This window comes from Nicotiana tabacum, chromosome 16 (genome assembly GCF_000715075.1).
Source record: "Nicotiana tabacum cultivar K326 chromosome 16, ASM71507v2, whole genome shotgun sequence".
In the NCBI taxonomy this organism is placed as follows: Eukaryota; Viridiplantae; Streptophyta; class Magnoliopsida; order Solanales; family Solanaceae; genus Nicotiana; species Nicotiana tabacum.
The window spans coordinates 152761703-152781231 of NC_134095.1; the positions used below are offsets into that span (position 1 = coordinate 152761703).

Here is a 19529-nt window from a genome sequence, read left to right on the forward strand (position 1 = left end):
ATGAAGATGACCTCGGAATGGAATTATGTCGGTTCTGTTAGCTCCGTTGGGTGATTTCGGGCTTAGGGACGTGTTCGGATTGTATTTTGGAGGTCCGTAGCTCATTTAGGCGTGAAACACCGAAAGTTGAAATTTGAAAGTTTCCGATTCGATAGTGAAATTTTGATATCGAGGTCGGAATCCGATTCTGAGAGTTGGAGTAGCTCCGTAGTGTTGAATGTGACTTGTGTGCAAAATTTCAATCGGACTTGGTTTGGTTGGTTTTATCATCGGATGTAGGATTTTTGAGATTTCTAGTTCATAAGGCTTGGATTGGAGAGTGATTTGTGATTTTAGCGTTGTTTGATGTGATTCGAGGGTTGGAATAAGTTCGTATGTTGTTTTAGAATTGGTTGGCATGTTTGTTTGAGGTCCCCGGGGCATCGGGTGAGTTTTGGGTGGTTAACGGACCTTTAGACTCAAGAGGAAGATTGCAGAAATTACAGCAGGTCTCCAGTTCTGGTTTCCTTCTTTGCGTTCGCGAGTGGGGTCTCGCATTCACGAAGAGGAGCTAGGGTAGGTGGAGGCTTAACTCTTCACGTTTGCGATGTTGGTCCCACATTCGCGAAGCTGAGAGGTCATATGCCTACACGTTCGCGAAGAGGATCCCGCATTTGCGTAGGAGGGAGAGAGTGGCTACCGCGTTCGCGACAGGGTCATCGTGTTCGCGATGAAGGAATTATGGGCCAAGCCAAGTTGTGCTTTGCGAACGCAATGGGACTTCCGCATTTGCAAAGAAGGAATCACCTGGGCAGATTATAAAGTTTCAAAATCGAGGGTTTAGCCATTTTATCAAAACTAGAGTTTGGGAGCTCGAATTTGAATGAGATTTTGGGGGATTTTCAGATATATCAATTGGGTAATGATTCTACACTTGATTTTGGTTATATCCCACTAATATATCATTAATTAAAACATTTAATTTCGAATTTGGGGTGAAAAATTTGAAAAAATGGAATGGAGTTCTTCAACTAAGATTTCGAGTTTTGATTGGGATTTTGACATCGGATTTGGATAGTTTTGGTACGAGTAAACTCGTGAGTGAATAAGGGTTCATAATCCATAACTTTTACCCGATTCCGAGACATGGGCCCGGGGGACTTTTTGGGCGATTTTCTTAATTTCGCGTATTCGCTTCGAATTAATTAGTTATATTAGTTACTTGAAGTTATATTTACATTATGCAATTAATTTGAATAGATTTGGGCCATTTGGAGTCGGGTACTCGTGGCAAGAACGTGATTTCGAGTTGCTGGTTTGAGGTAAGTGGCTTGCCTAACCTTCTGTGGGGGAACTCCCCTTAGGATTTGGTATTGTTGTTATGTAAGTACCGTGTACGTGAGGTGACGAGTGCGTACACGTGTTAATTGTTGAAAAATCCTATTTTCATTAAGTTAATACCTATGTTTTCTTGTAATTGAGCAATATTTTTACTTGAATCCTCTTGCTTAGTTTAGGAAAAACATGCTTATGTGATTTAATTGTCTCACCTGCTTTAATTGCCTACTTGTACTCCGTGCAGCATGTTAGAGTAGAATTTCCTGCTTAATTCTAGAATAGAACTGTAAATTCTTCTGAGATTGTTGTGTGGTTACTTTGGGACTACGGGGCGTTATTCCGGGATATCCTCATGCATGTTTACTTTGAGACTACGGATAGGTATTCCGGTAGATCCCCTTACACATTTATATTTGGGACTACGGGACAACACCTGGTAGATCCCCTGTATTGGATATTTACTTTGGGACTACAGATTGGCATTCCGGGAGTTTTCCCTGCATAATTATGATTCGGACTATGGGACGATATATCGGGAGATCCTCTAGACATTTACATTCGGGACTACGAGACGATATCCTGGGAGATCCACTGTTGCCATTTATGTGCACTGAGTTAGATTCTTTCTGTGTTTTTATTCATTATAGAGTGCTAGCATTTTAATTATGTTGTCGTATTCTATACTGCTTTATCTTGTTTTTCATCTATAATCAGTAGGGCCCTGTCCTTCCTCGTCACTACTCGACCGAGGTTAGGCTTGGCACTTACTGAGTACCGCTGTGGTGTATTCACGCCCTTTCCTGCACATATTTTTCGTGTGCAGATCCAGGTTTGTCGGCTCAGCCATACTTCTAGTGAGGTGAGGCGATCTTCAGAGACTTCAAGGTATATCTGCCTCGTCCACAGGCCGAGGAGTCCCTCTCTATTCTCTCTTCTAGCTTTAACTCTCCTGTATTTACTTTTGTTTAGACATTATGGAGTTAGAACACCTTGTAGTTATTCCACAGCTCGTGATTTCATAAGATTACGGGTTTTGGAAGTCGATTCAGTTTGAGAGTTTATATTTGTATATGCCGAGCGATATCTTAATCGTTTTATTTATGTTTTATCCGCAGTTCTACCTAGTTTTATTTTTCGTTTTCTTTTTCCGCAAATGGTTAGGCTTACCTAGTCGTAGAGACTAGGTGCAGTCACGACAGTTCACGGAGGACGACCTTGGGTCATTACACATAAACTCCATTCTCGCCCCGAAGTTGGAAGGTCCACTTGAAAGCACCTTAATTGATTTTGATATCAACTTTGGGTATTCATCCAAGAGTGAAAAAAAGGCTTGAGTGGTGAGATTCTTAGAGTGTGTGCCTAAAAGTCGAGGGCACAAGAGCGATACACGAGTGGTAAAATTTGAGTGCAATTTTTGAGGGATACACTAACGGAGTGAATTGGAGAGGTCCTTTTATTTTTAACTTATTTTTTTTGTTTGTAGGTACTATGTCTTTGAATATTGGAGGTACTTCAACTCTAAAAGAGGGAGTCTCTAATGAGACCATTTTGAAGGCTTTACAAGCTTTGATTATGAAAGTTGACAACATGAAAAATATGGTCAAGTCTCATGAAAACCTTCTTAACCAAAGGCTTTTCACCTAATCCTAACCAAGGAGTGAGAACTAGTGCAACACCACAAAATAGTTCTAATCCTACCGCACCACATGTTGCAAGGCTTATCAATCAACCATAAGTTAATAACAATCAAGTACCTAGACAAGGTCCACTTCCACAAGGTAGACAAGCAAGAGTTGGGCATCAACAACACCTCTTAGGACACAACAACTGCAAAATGACTTTGATGATGAATTGGACTATGACGAAAAATATGATGAACCGGTTAGAGTCCAACCTATAAGGATGGACAAGGAGGCTTTCGAGGGAGAGGTGGAAGGCATGGTAGGAACTATCAAGGTAGAAACTTGAATGATGCTTATGATTATGGTTATGATGGAAATGTTGGAAATGAAGAACATGGTAGAAGATAGGGAGATGAAGAAAACCGGGGTCTTAATAACATCTAGACTTCACTTCCTACTTTCAAGGGAACTAGTGACCCCGAGGAATTTTTAGAATGGGAAATACAAATGGAAAGGATATTTGAGCTTAACAATGTATCCGATACAAAGAGGTTTAAGCATGTCATTTCTAAACTTGTTGGTTATGCTTCTTATTGGTGGGAGAAAGAGAATGGAATAGAAATAGAAATGGAGAAATTAACAACGAAACTAAAGAGAAAAGCACAATACGAGAGCAAGATTTGTGCCCGAAGAGTATGTTAATGACTTGCTTACCAAAATTTACAATATGAATCAAAGAAACAAGAATGTGAAGGCTTACTTTGAAGAGTTGGAGACCACTAGGGTTAGAGCCAATATTAATGATAATGGAAGACTCGGGATTTCTAAATTTTTGGCGGGGCTGTAAGAATGAAATTTCTAGCCAAATGACTTTGCACAAATTTGTTACTATACATGAGGCACTCCAAGGGACTATCAAGGTTGAAAATAAACTCCAAGAAGAGAGTCAACTCAAAGAGAGCAAATCCAAAAATTACAACACTTCATGGAGCAAAAACAAGGAAACTTGGCAAGCTCTTTCAAATGAAAACAAGCCAAAAGTTGACTCCAAGTGGCAAAATAACAAAGGCAAATCAAAGGTGGATGCTAACGAGGGAGGTAAAAATTCTAAATCTTATTTCCAAAATCCTAACTCTAATAGGTGCTAAAAATGTCAAGGATATGACCATAAAATGAGTGAATGTCCTAATAGAAGAACCATAATCCTTATGGAGGAGGCTTATGAAAGGGAAGAAAGTAGAGAATCATGTGAAGAAGAGGAGGCCGAATGTGATAATGAAGTAGAATATGACACTACTAATTTAACTTTGTATGTTGTTAGGAGAGTGTTGAGTGCACAAGTGATGGAAGATATGAACCAAAGAGAGAACTTGTTCCATGGAAGGTGTAAGATTAAAGATCAAGTGTGTTCTTTGATTATTGATGGTGGTAGTTGTACTAATGTTGCTAGTGCTTCTATGGTCGACAAATTGCACTTGAAGACTCAAAGACATACTCGTCCTTATAAACTCCAATGGCTTAATGAATGTGGTGAACTTAAAATGACTAGACAAGTCTTGGTGAGTTTCAAAATTGGACTTTGTGATGTGGTACCCATGCAAGCATGTCATTTATTGTTGGGGAGGCCATGGCAACATAACAAGAATGCTCTCCATGATGGAAGGACTATTAAATATTCTTTTGAGAAAAATGGCAAAAAAAATAGTTCTTACTCCTTTGACTCCGTGTCAAGTGAGTGAAGACTATAGGCATATGAAAGAGTTGAGCGCGAGAACCAAGAAAGAAGGAAAAGAAAAGATTGAAAAGAAAGTGTGAGCACGTGATTTTTGCCTCACATAAAATACTCCTATAAAATAAAAAAATAGATTTTTTCCAATTACTTGCCATTTTATAGGATTTTGTAGGATTTTTATTAATTGTTTGCATTTTTGTACAAGTTTAATTTTTATTTTAATTATGAAAAAATATCAAAAGTATCATGCATTGCATTTAGGATTTGTTTTTATTTTTAGAATTAACCAATAATTATTTGCTTTATAAAAATTTGAAAATCACAAAAATAGCCCATTTTTATATTTTTTTCTTTTACTTTTAGTTTATTGATTTTCCTCTTTTAATTAGAATTAAGTAATATTTATAATATTTATAATTAGTTAATTAGTTTAATTTCACATTTTTAGATAATCTAGGATTTTAATTTCTAGGATTTTTAATTAAAAAAAAGAAAAAAAAATAAGGAGTTTAATTAATTGGGTTTAAATTCGGAACTTAGGCCATGTTAAAGCCAAAATCACTCCAAACAAATTTCCCCAGCCCAAGTCAAAATCGGCCCAATACCAGCCCATTTCGCTACCTGGCCCAATTATTTTTTTCTTTCCTTTTATTTAAACACCTAAGACCTAATAACCTAGAGATACAGAAAAAAATATCAGGAGCTCCTGGATTCCAAACAGAGAACAAACGACGCATTTTACGCTGGAGCTCCCTTCTTCTTCTTCTTCTCGATTTTTTCTAAAAACCACAAACAAAATCATACACTCCAACCTCGCAGAACAACAATGCCGTTCCCCTCTGAAAAGCTCTAGAAAAAACTAAAATTCTGATTCTTCTGTGTTCATAACTGTTGGGTTTTCATTTTTGATATCTGGATTTAAAATTGAAGTTTGGTTGCTGGTTTCCTGCTATTGAATCTTCTGACTAGCAGCTGAACTCTCATTTCCATTTTTGACCTTTATTTGGTCGAGTTCTTCTGCTTATTTCTGCTGCTAGAGGATTTTGAGGTTCATCTTCCATTTCTGGATTTACAACAATTAGAGGTTGTTGAGGAGTTCTTTGTTGCTGGTTTAGCTTGCTCGAGTTTGCTTGTCGAATTTCCTTCTTTGTAATCCAGAAATTTTCATATATAAAAGCATTTATTTGGTTCCTTTTGCTGCCATCTTCAGCTTAGATGTTGTATTTGTTGCTCAAATAGTTGTCGTTCATTAGAGGTGTTTCGGTTCATGTAAGAATTGAGATGGCGCAACATCATTTGATTGCAGACATACAGAAACGGGTACTTTTTCTATCGTGCAAGTAAAATATTTTCTTTTATGGAGCAAAATTTGATATGATTTATAATCACTTGATGTTATCTGCATATTTAGAATCTAAACTTCACTATTCTTATCTTATTATATGGTGCTGGTGTTCTGATTAGTTACACCATGGAGAAAGAGAATGCTGGACAATAGATCTTATTAATTTGATTCTATATTAAAGTTTTTATTTCCTATCTGGCATCTTGTTTTGACAATTAATTGTATCTTTTATGTTATCGCTAGTAAAGGGAATTTGCGGTTTTACACATAAGTTCCAACTCTAATATTGTGTTTGTACTGTAAAATACTAAAGGTCCGAATGAAATGCTCTAGGATTTATTTTGTCCCTCTAATACGAATATGATGTTGCATACAAAAATAAATGTAGCTACTGAGCTTATCGGAAAAAGAATTAACTGTGGCTATAATTAGTTATTCGTTAATGAATTTGTATCCATAAGCCTTACTCTGCAGATATTTTGGTTTCTTGATTTCTATAAGATGGGAGATCATTATTAAAAAGACTTTATAGGATAACAGATTTTGGTTTCTTGTTTACTCTTTAGCCATAGTATGATTACTTCTGTTATCAAGTGTTAGATGTATTCGTAGTGATCAAATTCCCATTTTCTTCTACGAATAACTCCATAGTTTATGAACTTACAAACGATGTCAAATTTAGTAAAACCAATAAATCATGAACATCGTAGCTTGCTTTAGACGCGACTAATAAACCATCGTGACTATGGGTACGGTTCCTGTGGCATAGTCAGGATACCTAATTTTCAAATTCGGGGATGCATTTCATGTAACCCGATTATAACAACTTCGAATAATAAAACCCTTTGAAATAATTTGAGGCGTGCCATGCCAAACAAAATTTATAATCCATGGCCCTCATAAGATTAAGTCAAGAGTTAACGCTTATAGAAACAGGTTTGAGGTGTGCCATAAATAAATTAAATCATCCATGGCCCTCACAAATGTTGCTATTGAAAATTGAATCTTTGTAGTTCTTTGGGCGCATTATTTAAATAATTCATCATAGCTACGAGTACAGTTCCCGTGACGTAGTTGTGATTTTTAATTACTAAAATCCGGGTGTACATTTCATGTGACCCAATTTCAATCTTCAACAATGTTGAATAAAACATGTCGTGAATCGCGGGTGCATTTCATGTAGCGTGGTTTGCCATGTATTCCAAAACAAACAAGTGTATGACAATCATAACTTGTACAAAAAAATAAATCCATAAATCCTAAAAGCAGTTAAAATAATTAAATAAATAAGTTAAAATGTACCATAGGTTAAAACATGTATTAAAATCAGACAATAGACCAATTATAATAGTTTAAGCGACCGTGCTAAAACCACGGAACCCGGGAATGCCTAACACATTCTCCCAGGTTAACAGAATTCCTTACCTAGAATTTCTGGTTCGCAGACTTCAAAAGGAAAGTCGAATCTCCTCGATTTGGGATTTTAAAATAAACCGGTGACTTGGGACACCAAATAAACTATCCCAAGTAGCGACTCTGATAAATATATAATCCCATTTCGAATAATGTCACATAAAGTGGAAAAACTCCCTCATACCCTCGGCTGTGTAAAAAAGAAGGTGTGACAGAAAGAGAGAGAAAACAAGAGAGTTCAAGTGAGGGACATTCTTCTTATAATTCTTTCATGACTAATTCTTTTCTTGCTAGTTGTTTGGCTTATTGTGTAGATCCTTTGAAGAAAAATTCAAGTGGAAGTCTTCAAGAAAGAACTCCAAGTGAAGTGACCGAAGCCACCCTAGCCCAAAATGAAGATTCTTCCATTCTTTAAGGAGGTAAAATAGAATCTTTAGAAGTGCATCAAGATATGATTGCAAAGCCTAACACTCTTTCTTCTTGTGATGAGCATAGTGATATTTCAAGTGTTAGTTTGGGTACATTTATTGATTCTAATGATTCTTTGAGTTGTGGAGATACACTAGATAGTGATTCTAGTTGTTTTGATGGTTTGAATGACCTATTTGCTTATGAAGAAGCATTAATTGAGGTAGAGGAAAGCGTAAAGGTTGCATCTTTATGTGATTTTATTGAGTTTGATCCATTAATTCCTATTGTTCATGCTTTCTATTTTGAGGATCTTTCTTTAATTGATGATGGTTGCTTATTTGAAGGTGAATTGAGTGGTAAGTTTCAAGCTTTAAGCCATTTAATTCTTTCTTGTTTGATTGTGAGATAGAATCTTTTGAGTTTGATTTGGATTTACCAATCAAAGGTTCCATTTTTGAGAAGTCGTTTGAGATTACTAATGAGATTGTTTTGGAAGCTAAACTTTTTGAAAAAGAAGAAAGTTCTTTACTTGGTGTAAACTTTCTAACTTATTCCACTCATATATTTGATAGAGCTAATTTGTTCCACTACACTAGTGCTTTGAGTTTAAAGCAAGTCGATAACTTTCATGTGGATTGGTGTTATGAGTTTAAGAAAAAACATGCTAAATCTTTCTTGAGTGATAATATTGGTGAAGCCAAGAGGCTTATTTTGTTTCAATATACCATTCATATTCTTGATTTCTCATGTCGGCTTGATTTCAAGAATGACTTGTTTATTTGGCTTATGCTTATCCTTGGACTTGATAAAGCTACGAGAGTTAATACTTTTCTTGATGATTCTTATATTGAGGCACACTTAGTGTGTAGATTGGAGGTATCTCATGACAATTCTCATATTTTGGGTAGCTTTTATGCTTTGTTTTGTCCATGGGTATCATTAGATTTTGGTTTGAATGGTACATTTATCTTACTTATTAGTTTGGATGCTTGGATTTACCATAAATTTGCTAAAATATAGTTTACTTGTTAGTTTGAGGCACTTGCTTATGTCCAAGTTAAAATTTTACTAATGAAGCTCCCTTTCTTTTGTTTAAAGGTCCAAATTTGAGGACGAATTTCTTTTAAGGGAGGGAGGATGATACAATCTAGATAGCCATTGAGCGTTGGAGACTACTTTCATAATGGGGCGGGTACATATATAATTTCGCTAACAATTAAAGATTATACTATATTTGGTGGCTATATTTGTAATATTTAGCTCCCTAGAATAAATAGCCTTTAAGGCTCTCATTTTAGGGTTAGATTATTTTGATATTGTGAATGAATGAATAGATTATTTTGATATTGTGAATGAATGAATACTCATTGAGAGTATTTAGGATGACTACTTGTTAAGGTGAACTTGCAAGAGGATTACTTTCCCTTGAGGGTTATTCCTATAGTTTTGAGTTAATTAAGTATTAAATTGATTGAGTATTTATTTATTTCAAATATTCTTTCAATTTCCTTAGTTGATTCTCTACTAAATCTTTATCTTTTTATCATTTTATTCGTATTCTTGTTATTTTGCTTCCACGTTCGTATCACCTCTTCCCGCTGTAGTTACTCAAAAACTTTTCTGATTCATTATAAGCTGTTGCATTAATTGCTCTTTATGTACTGATGAAATCATCTTCTTTTATCCCCTGGTGCGGTAGATGGCAGTGTGCTCTACAATTCTATTACTTTTGGAAATTCTACATTTGATATATTTGAATTAGTAATCGGCTAGTATTTGCTGGTTTGCTTAATTGAAATATTCTTTCCTCTTCAATGTAGCTTAAGTTTTTTCAATGCAGGTTCTCTAATAACAAAGGTTTGTCTAACTTCCAAAAGTGATGCATCTTTCTTTTGTCTGGTATAGAAGAATGTACCAAGGAAGCAAGCTGAAGAATGTACTTTATTGCAAGTACATCTATCATAATCATTTTGTTATTTTGTACAAACTTTGTTCCTAGGCAGATGTTTACGGCATGAAGCGTTAATCAGGGGCGGATTTACATGGTGGCAAGCGGTGTCACAGAATACCGCTTCGTCGAAATTTTTACTATTTATATATATAAAAATAATAAGTAAAATAGAAATACAAGATAAAATTATTAAAAGTGACACCACTTGCAATAAAACATCTCAGTAGTCTAGTGGTTGTTAGCTTCAAGTATTATGTGAGAGGTCTTGGGTTTGAACTCCCTTGGCTCCACAAAATATTTTTTGACTGTTACGGCCCTTTTACTAGAAATAGTGACACCACTTATGAAAAATTTTGCGCGCCACTGGCGTTAATCTTTTTGGTATTTTTCTAGCTATACAAACACAAAAATAATGTTGTTGAGCGTATGCCCGTGCATAGGTACTGGCACCAGCCATCTAGTGAAAGAATAAATGTCTGTACACTCTTGAAAATGAAAACACAACTATGTCCAAGTTTTACTTCTGAAAATTAAGAAAAATATAAATTATGTATTAGATGGAGTAAAGATGAGGCTGGTTCAAATAACCCTATTAACAAGAAAACATTAACCCATAGATCATTTATTATTTTGGCTAAGCTTCAAACTCATTGAAATGTTGAAGCATATGCTTAATAGAAGCAAATGAAACAAAAGCATACTTTCATAAACTTTGCACATTCAGCTCAGGCGTTTGGTCCAGTGAAGAGTAACGTATGGGTTAGGCGCATGTAACGGGTTCGATCTTATCATGAGAAAATTTTACCATTACCCATCGAATTTCGAACCGTGTATCACTGACTCTAGAGATTTCTTGGCTAAGATTTTTTTCCCTATATAAATGTAAATCTAGTGATGAGGGGCGTGGTATACAACTAATCCAAATGTCTTAGCTACATCAAGTGCCCAAGGTAAGAAAACAAAGGCAACCCGGTACATTAAGCTCCCGTTATGCGCGGAGTCCGTGGAAGGGCCGGGCCACAAGGGTCTATTGTATGCAACCTTACCCTGCATTTTTGCAAGAGGTTTTTTCCACGGCTCGAACCCGTGATCTCCTGGTCACATGATAACAACTTTACCAATTACGTCAAGGCTCCCATTCAAGTGCCCAGGCAAGAATGCATCGTAAACTAAGCAATCAATTTTATAACCCAATCTCTCAAGTTTTTCAATAAGTTTTGCTAGTGTTTTTTATCCAACTTGTTTGAACTTCTTTAAGTAAACTTCATTGCTCTCTGCTTTTGCAACACCTCCATCATCATAACCATCTGAAATAGTGTCAATATTAATGGAATCATATGATTTTTCCATGGTTTTGAGTATATAAGGAGTAGTGACTAATGTAACTTTGATTCCTTTTGTTTCTAAACGTTTGGAAAATTGAAGCATAGGATTTATATGGCCTTCTATTGGAGATGGCAAAACCAAACAATGAGCTTTGTAAGAAACTCTCATGTTGACTGTTGCATTAAATAGTTTTTAATATAAAAATAGTGCTACATGAGCAACAAAGACTCTTTAGTTGAGTAGGTTCACTTTACATTTTCTTTGGATTGTTGTTATATTTTGTTTCCTATCATATTATATCGTATCGTTTTTAAAGAATATAATATTTAGATAAATTATATTATTTTTCGTTGTTTCATAATATCACACATTCTAGCATTTTAAAAAATAAGCTTCCAATATTATTTTGAAAAAGAATAAAGTATGTTGTAGAGTAATTATTAAAAAGGTAGGATAAAGAGTAAAATAAATTATAATAAGGGCTGGATGAAAAGATATCAAGTAACGATGTGGCCACATAACTTGTTTGGATGGTTGTTACCCATTGTATCATATCGTATTGTTACTTTAAATACAATGTTTGTTTTGATTGTTACTTAAATTTTATTGTATCGTAGCGTTAAATCCATCGTTACATAACGACGAAATGTGCCACTTTATGTAACGACCGATTTGGTATGGTCGCGTCGTCACCTTGTCTTTTTCTCTCAATCTCACCCTTTATTATTATTAAATTATTTTATTTTATCATTTACCCTACTTTTTTTATATAGTAATTTTACTTTGTATCATAAATTTTCTTTATAATATTGCAAATTTATTCTTCATATTGCTCGTGAGTGATATCATGAAACGATGGCAAACGACACAATCTATCCAAACATTGTATTTATCAAACGATACAGTACAATACAATGCAGTACGATACGATACATTATGAATCGGTCGTTACATAAAAAAGGGTCTTTTTATTGTTGCATAATAAATTTAACAATACGATACAATAAAATTTAAGTAACAATCAAAACAAATATTATATTTAAAGTAATAATACAATACAAAATAACTATTAACAACCATCCAAACAACCTGTTACAAAACAAAGGTTGTGAATTTGACAGATCAATTAACAATTATGACTAATGGAAATGGGAGTGTGTCTAATCCAATTAACACGTTACTTGATAAAAAAACCAAATAGAAGAAAAAAAAAGGAAAGAAAATAATAACCCGTTAACCCATATGGTTATCAGGTAATACCATGAAATATCAGGCAAATCCCTATTTTTGTAATTCTTCTAGGTTTTCCAGCTTCTCCATTTTTTCTGCGTCTCGCTCACCTGGGTCGGTGCCACTGACCTCCCTTCTACGTCTCTCTCAGGTAAATTAAAATATCTTTCTTTTAGCTCGCCTTTCTGTTCGCTAAAACTTTTGCTTACAGTGTTTAACTCTCAGATGTTTTGTTGATGAAAAAAAGAAAATTTTTGAACTTCAAAATGTCAACTTTTTTCACTGTTTTTTGTGAGTTTCGCAAATTAAGTCAGTTCTAGACCTAGTTAACGAAGAAGTGATACGGAGCATTTGTATAGATGACTAACTAATTTGGGATTGAGGTCTAGTTGATTGATTGGTTAATTAAAGATATCAGCTTATGTAGCGCAAGTTGTTGTTGTTTTGGTAATTTGCGTTTATGTGTTTCCTAGTTTTGTTGAAGGAGGCTTTTTTCTTTATTTATTTATTGAAAAGAATGCTAGTATTTGTTATTTATATGTTCGGTCCTCAAAATTACATTTGTTCCAACTTTCAAGAAACCTATAGATTTTTTTTCAATGTTAGTCTATGGAAGTTTATAGCTTGTGTTCAAACCCTACAACAACAGCAAACCCAGTCTAATCGGATAGAGAGGCTGTTTCGGTAGACCTTCGTCTCAAGGATGTGTGTTCAAACCCTACCGCTGAAAAAAGCCTGTGCACCATTGACCCTCGGAGATTTCTCGGTTAAATAAACAAAGTTTATAGCTTGGCTTTTTAGCTCGCTGAAATATTCTGTTGTTAAGATATCCTTTCCAAGAGTGATCTGAAGTTGTTAAGTAGCTGAGAAAGAAGTTATTGCCCTTTTTATATAAAACTGTTGTTAATCTTTTTGAAGAATAATGTTTTGGCTTATAAAGAAAGGGCGAATGGATAAGTAGCTGAGAAAGAAGTTATTACCCTTTTGTATATATAAAACTGGGCTTCCGTTGCTACTTAAGCTGAGTTATGACTTTGATAGCTATAAGACAAAAAATTGTTCTTGTTATAGTGTTCGATGCAAAGTTTGTGTTCATGTTAGTGGAATACTGTTGTTTTCAGTGCTCAAATGGATGGCACGGCTTGATGAGAACTGTTTTGATGCAGGTGAAATCTTTGCATTCTAATGTTATATCAAACCAATCACTTGTTTGGAAAGTGAAAACAAGTTTGCTTGGTCAGTGTCATCCCCTTTAACCTTTTTCCTCCCGGTTAGTGATCGTCCCCTTTAACAATGGGAACACCAGAGACCTCTCGTGAACCTTGCCCTGACCGTATACTTGATGATGTTGGCGGTGCATTTGGTATGGGCGCTGTTGGAGGTGCAGCCTTCCACTTCATAAAAGGCACATACAACTCACCAAAAGGTGAGCGCTTGGTTGGTGCTACACAGGCAGTGCGCATGAATGCTCCTCGTATTGGTGGTAGTTTTGCTGTGTGGGGTGGACTGTTCTCCACGTTTGATTGTACAATGGTTTATCTCCGTCAGAAAGAAGATCCGTGGAACTCAATCATTGCTGGTGCAGCAACTGGTGGCTTTCTCCAGATGCGGCAGGGATTAGGTGCTGCTTCTAGATCAGCAATGTTTGGTGGAATTTTACTTGCGTTGATAGAGGGAGCTGGAATTATGTTGAATAAAGTCATGAGTGCTCCCCAGAATTTCCCGCCCATGGATGAGCCATTACCAAATGCCCCTGGTGTGCCTGGATATCCAACCGGGCAGCTGCCTGGTCAACCAATGGGGCAGCTTCCTGGTCAAGCTCCAGTAAGTATTGATGGCATGATGGCTGAATCTTCAGCACCGTCCTCTTCTTCCTCAAGTTCCTGGTTTGGAGGGCTTTTTGGGGGTGGAAAGAAGGAGGAGACAGCGACAAACAGTGGTAGCAAGACACAGGTTTTAGAGAGCTTTGATGCTCCTAGCCCACCTACCTTTGAATATAAATGAGTTGAAGACCTGAAATTCTTTGCAGGTTGGTTAATGTTATTTTCTTTATTATTTGGATTCCTTATGTAGTATGAACCAGTATATTGATTTATCAGTGTGGCCAAGGTTTTGCTATGTTTCAAGGAAAGGATAGATTCCTGAATAAATGTCTTCCTTCAATAGCAATTATGTGCTCTAGTCTCTATAAAAACTGCGCCGGAGAAAGGAAATAAAATCTTGCTTTATATGCATTGACGTGTTCTTCAGAATGAAGATCACCATATAATTGAAACTTGTTATTGACTGCTTGCTAAGGTGTTGTGTCCTGTTAATTAGATGTGTTCTGATCTTGTATGTATTTGAGAGCCTGTTTGGCCAAGCTTCTGGGAGGTTAAAAGTATTTTTCCCCCAAAAAAGTACTTTTTAAAAAATTTAAGTTGTTTGGCCAAGACGGAGAAGTATTTTTGGCCAGTAGCAAAAGCAATTTTTCTGCTTTTTGGAAGAAGTCGAAAATTAATTTATTCAAGACAAAATTATCCTCACCATAAATATATGTTGTCCAAATTATCCCTTACTGATTTAAGTTTTTTCTTTTCATTTTGTTTTTAGTTTTCACCATTCTTTTAAAATTAAAGATATCATATACATGAATCATATTGTAACTTTCCAAATTCTTTATTGACTTTTCTTGTTTTTGATTTTTTGTTTGTGTAATGTCTTGTAACTTTCCAAATTATTTTTCTTTTTTCATACTAAAGCATATTATCTATATGTTTCTTTGGATTATCAATTCTCTTCTTACAAATAATCATTTATAATTTCTTCTGTTATAGACTATTAGTTCAACAATCTTTAAAACAATTATCAAATCTAATTTGTGAAAATTACCTACAAATAACTAATAAATTTACAATTGCATCGCATAATCTATCTATATATTATTAAAAGAAGAAGAAAAGCCATTCACATTAAGCCAAGTGGCAGCCTCACAATAGGTCACTTGGCAATTTACGACAAAGTTAGGTTAGATAATAATTAGTTTCTTTTTGAATTTAAATTTAAAAAAAAAATCAAATTATACATTATGTGTTGTTAATAATTAGTTACTCTTTTTGAATTTGAATTTAAACATACTTAACTATTTTTTTTATGAAAATAATTTTTGTATATATATTTAAAATTATTTTCTATTTTACGTTTAATGCCATTTCTCAAGTTTAACACTCAGAATCATCTAGTTACAACGACCATGGCTATACAAAATTTCACCCGACAATATTCTTCTACCAATAAAGAATTCAACTATTATGCTAATGAAGACATTACTTCAGAGATTGAGGAGATGAGCCTTCTGGTATTCCTTTAGAAATGCAAGACAGTCTACTAATATGGAGACGTTGTGTGATAGAAGTAGAGATGAAATTGTTGAGAAATGTTATCATGTTTGAGTGATTTTACTTATTATTTCATGTGGATTATCAATATATAGTAATTTGTGAAATAGACTTCTAATTCATAATGGATGATGTATTTTAATTATTTAAATCATCATGTAACAATAAGTTATTATACTAGATAATATTATATACTTTGGTATAACTATATATGTAAAATTGATTCAAATCTTTAATATATATGTTTACTTTATGTTTCATATTTTAATTAAATAAAATAAAAATAATAAAAGTATCTTACGATAAATATTTAAGTTTATTTTTCTCTTTAAAATAATTATAAGACCTTGGTACTATCTTTTTTGGTAATTTGACACACAAAATCACTTTTTAGAAAAATTGGCCAAACACAATTTGTTTATCAAATGTTGCAAAAAGTACTTCGTAAATGAATTAGTCAAACACAAACTTTTTTTTTTCTTTTCAAAAGTACTTTTGGAAAACGTACTTCTAAAAAAAATTACTTTTCAAAATAAGCAGATTTTGGTAGCTTGGCCAAATAGGCTCCGAATCTTGTAGGTTTTGCAATTCTTGAATTTATTATTGAACATGTATTATATCCCTAAAATAAACTTTGATTTACCTGTAGAAAACTGTACTAATCTCTCTGAGATGCCTCATCGTTGGTGCCTGCACTATAACTCTGTGCCATATTGGTATATTATGCGGGTGTAATATAGGAATAACTTGTGGCCCTTAGGGCCTTGGTCTAGTGGTAAAAGCGCAATATGTGATGTGTGGATTGGGCACACATCATAGTTTCGAACTCTGCCACAGACAAAAGCTTGGTATTCAAGTGGAGTAGGGATGATGGGAGGGCACATTATCCACCGAGTTCTAAACCGTGCACCACCGGTTCCCAAGGATTTCCTGGTTATAAACAATTATAGGAAATACTTATATGTGACACGAGTTTGTTATTTCTTAAAAAGGGAGAATAACATACATAACTAATTATACACTTGCTCATTTTTGGATTATCTTGAAGTAGAAATGGGAGCTATGATTAGTTCCTTTTCTTTTTGTGAGGTAAATAATTCAATTGATGCGGGACAACTCATGTGCAAGCAATATACCAAAGTAGAGGGCCTACACCAAAATGCCGTTCTCTACAAAAAAAACTGTCAATCTTCTATACACGGATCAATCTACAAAATGCTTAGACTAACAGGGACCTCATGGGTGCACTCAAAGTTAACTAAGCCAAATTATTCCTCAATGTATAGAGTCATGCTATAAACCTACAAAAGCTCTCCAATTTCCGTCCTTTTTAGGACACATAGGAGGGCTAGAGGGAAAACATCTCATGCCGTATATCTTTTTTCACTTCTAAAGGCTCAACTGTGTAGCACATCTTTTAGTGTGTTCGTTCTATGGACTAGTTTAGTACCACCCAACATAGTTGGGTTGCCACATGACAAATGCAATAGAAGAAAGTTCATATTTTCACCTGAGTATCTGACATAAAGCACCAACCAACATATGTGAGCCTCATCTTTCTCGTGATTTCAGCTATGAGCTATGCTCGGTTCTTTTATCCTCCTTCCTCCTGGGAGTTCTTATTGTCATTTTCTGTTTCAAGAATATAAGAGGGATGCTGCGTTCAACTTTATGGACTAGGAAATAGCAAGGAGGCAACTCCTTAATATTGCTTGAACTAGACTGACAATAGTCAAATGCTGTTAAATGCACTGCCCAAAAAGTTCAAAGTGATGCCTTGTAGAATCTCAAAGTCAAATTTGACAGCAGCTTTGAGTTTGAGCAAGCTTTCTCATGTGTTCACCCACACCCTCTACGGAGACTTGCCCGCTGGTCACTTCAGGGTTCCTTTGGGTTTGTTCTGACCTTTTTACCGCACTTATTGGGAGTGACATCAAATACATGTAATAGGTTGTTGGTATGCTAGGCGTAGTACTCTTTATCAAAGTTCCGTTCCCTCCTTTTGAAAGCTCTCTCTTTTGGGACTCAGCTCTTTTCTTAATCCTCTCTGTCTCTGGATTATACACAACACAATCCTTAAGAGATGCTCCGAGTGGTAAATCTAAACAGGTCGTCAGGTCAGGAGAGATCCTACCTTGCATCTAAAAACTTGTGCTAGTTGCTCAATGTTCTGCACTTCCAATTTATCTTTGTGTTTGCCACTTTTAGAGAAAAAATGCTGGAGTTCTTATCTACTGAGGTATTTATCTGCTATCTGTTGTATGAGACGCTAACCTTAAGTTCTCGCTTTCTTCTTCCTCTGTCTCATTTTTCCAACACTGAAACCATGAATTTCTTTCTTTCCTTTTCTAGTGAAATACCAAATTCACAACTCACAACCACCTACTCCAGCAGTGCATGTCTTCCTCTCTCTAACAATGTACTTTACATTCTGCTTCGCTCAGAGGATGAGAGAATTTTTTTTTTTTTTTTTGTTTCCACCTTGCTTTTGGCAGAGGCTGTATATCTAGTAGCAGAGGGCTCGATCCTTAGCCATTTCTTTGTTTTTTTCTTGTTTACATAGGTGAAGTTGACAACCTGATAGATCCTGGATGAGTAGGGTATTTTGATCTTCCGTCTTCATTGTTGCTTGACATTTTCTCTTGTTTCTCATTTCTTATCCTTTTATGAGCAAGTTATAATCATAGCATTTGCTTGAATCCGTTTTGTAGGGGGAGCATCTCTGGTGGTCGGTACACTTGTCACGCTTCTTGATCCGCGCCAATTTTTGGGATTAGTAAATGGCGTATTATGGATCTTAATGACATAGTGGGCTTGTTGGTGCAGGCAACTTAATCTACAGTACTTGACATTAAGATGTATTGCACCATAGATTTAATGGTATTAACTTCTGATTGTTGTATGAGTTGGCAATTTTTGTTCAAACCTGAATGATCAAACAAGTGCAAAAATAAAGTTCTTTTGTATATGGAAACACCTTCTTGGGCAACATATAAAGTTCTTTTGTAGGGCCACTTCTGGATAACTTTGTTTTTTAAGTTGCTCGACTACAGTAGATATTATATCTGGTGGTACTTTTTGTAGCGAATGCCCTTTTCTGGAAAAAGGGAAGCATGCTTAGATAGTAAAACCTTTTCTCAGAGAGCAAATGCCTCTAGAGAGGCTGCCCTCGAGGCTTTGGTTCAATGGGCCACGACATCTGATGTGAGAACTAGGCGTACGTCACAGTTCCAACCTTGCGACGGAAGAAGCATGGTATTAAAGTTGGGAGGAGGCTAAAGGGGTAGAGACATACTTTCTCTAGTTTCGACTCCTTTGGGGTAGGGGTAAGGTTTGCGTACACACTATCCTCCCCAGATCCCACGGTGTGGGATAATACTGGGTATGTTATTGATGTTGACTATTCCACCAAGTTGTGATTCTAAAAGAAGTTTCTCCTTTACTTAGGTTTATCAAAACAACAACAAACCTAGTATAATCTCACGAGTGGGGTTTGGACTCTAGGAAGAGTAGTGTGTGCGCAAACCTTACCCCTACCTTGAGGGTAGATAAGCTGTTTCCGATAGATCCCGGCTCAAGGAAAGAAAAAATTTAGGTTCATCGAAAAAGAACCAAAAAAATAAAAAAGGAAGAGTTAAAAGAAAGAAACCTTCCAATAAGTATATGCTAGTTAATATTTGATTAAGGTTAATTTTTAGCCCTGAATGGAGTTACATTATTAGTGAAAAAAGAATTAGTCAATTGTGTATTTTTTTTTAACCGAGTGTGCTCACCCCAATTTTAGCTTTACAGAAATTCTCAAGTT

General features: G+C 35.4%; 1 protein-coding gene across 1 annotated transcript; it reads left to right on the forward strand.

Annotated features, from left to right (window-relative positions):
- The first annotated feature begins 12353 nt into the window (after window positions 1–12353).
- Window positions 12354–18738, forward strand: LOC107806706 (mitochondrial import inner membrane translocase subunit TIM17-2). Its single transcript, XM_016630926.2, has 3 exons — window positions 12354–12498; window positions 13514–14376; window positions 18436–18738. The coding sequence occupies exon 2, from the start codon at window positions 13641–13643 to the stop codon at window positions 14349–14351; it is 711 nt and encodes a 236-aa protein (XP_016486412.1). The 5' UTR covers window positions 12354–12498; window positions 13514–13640; the 3' UTR covers window positions 14352–14376; window positions 18436–18738.
- Window positions 18739–19529: the final 791 nt, after the last annotated feature.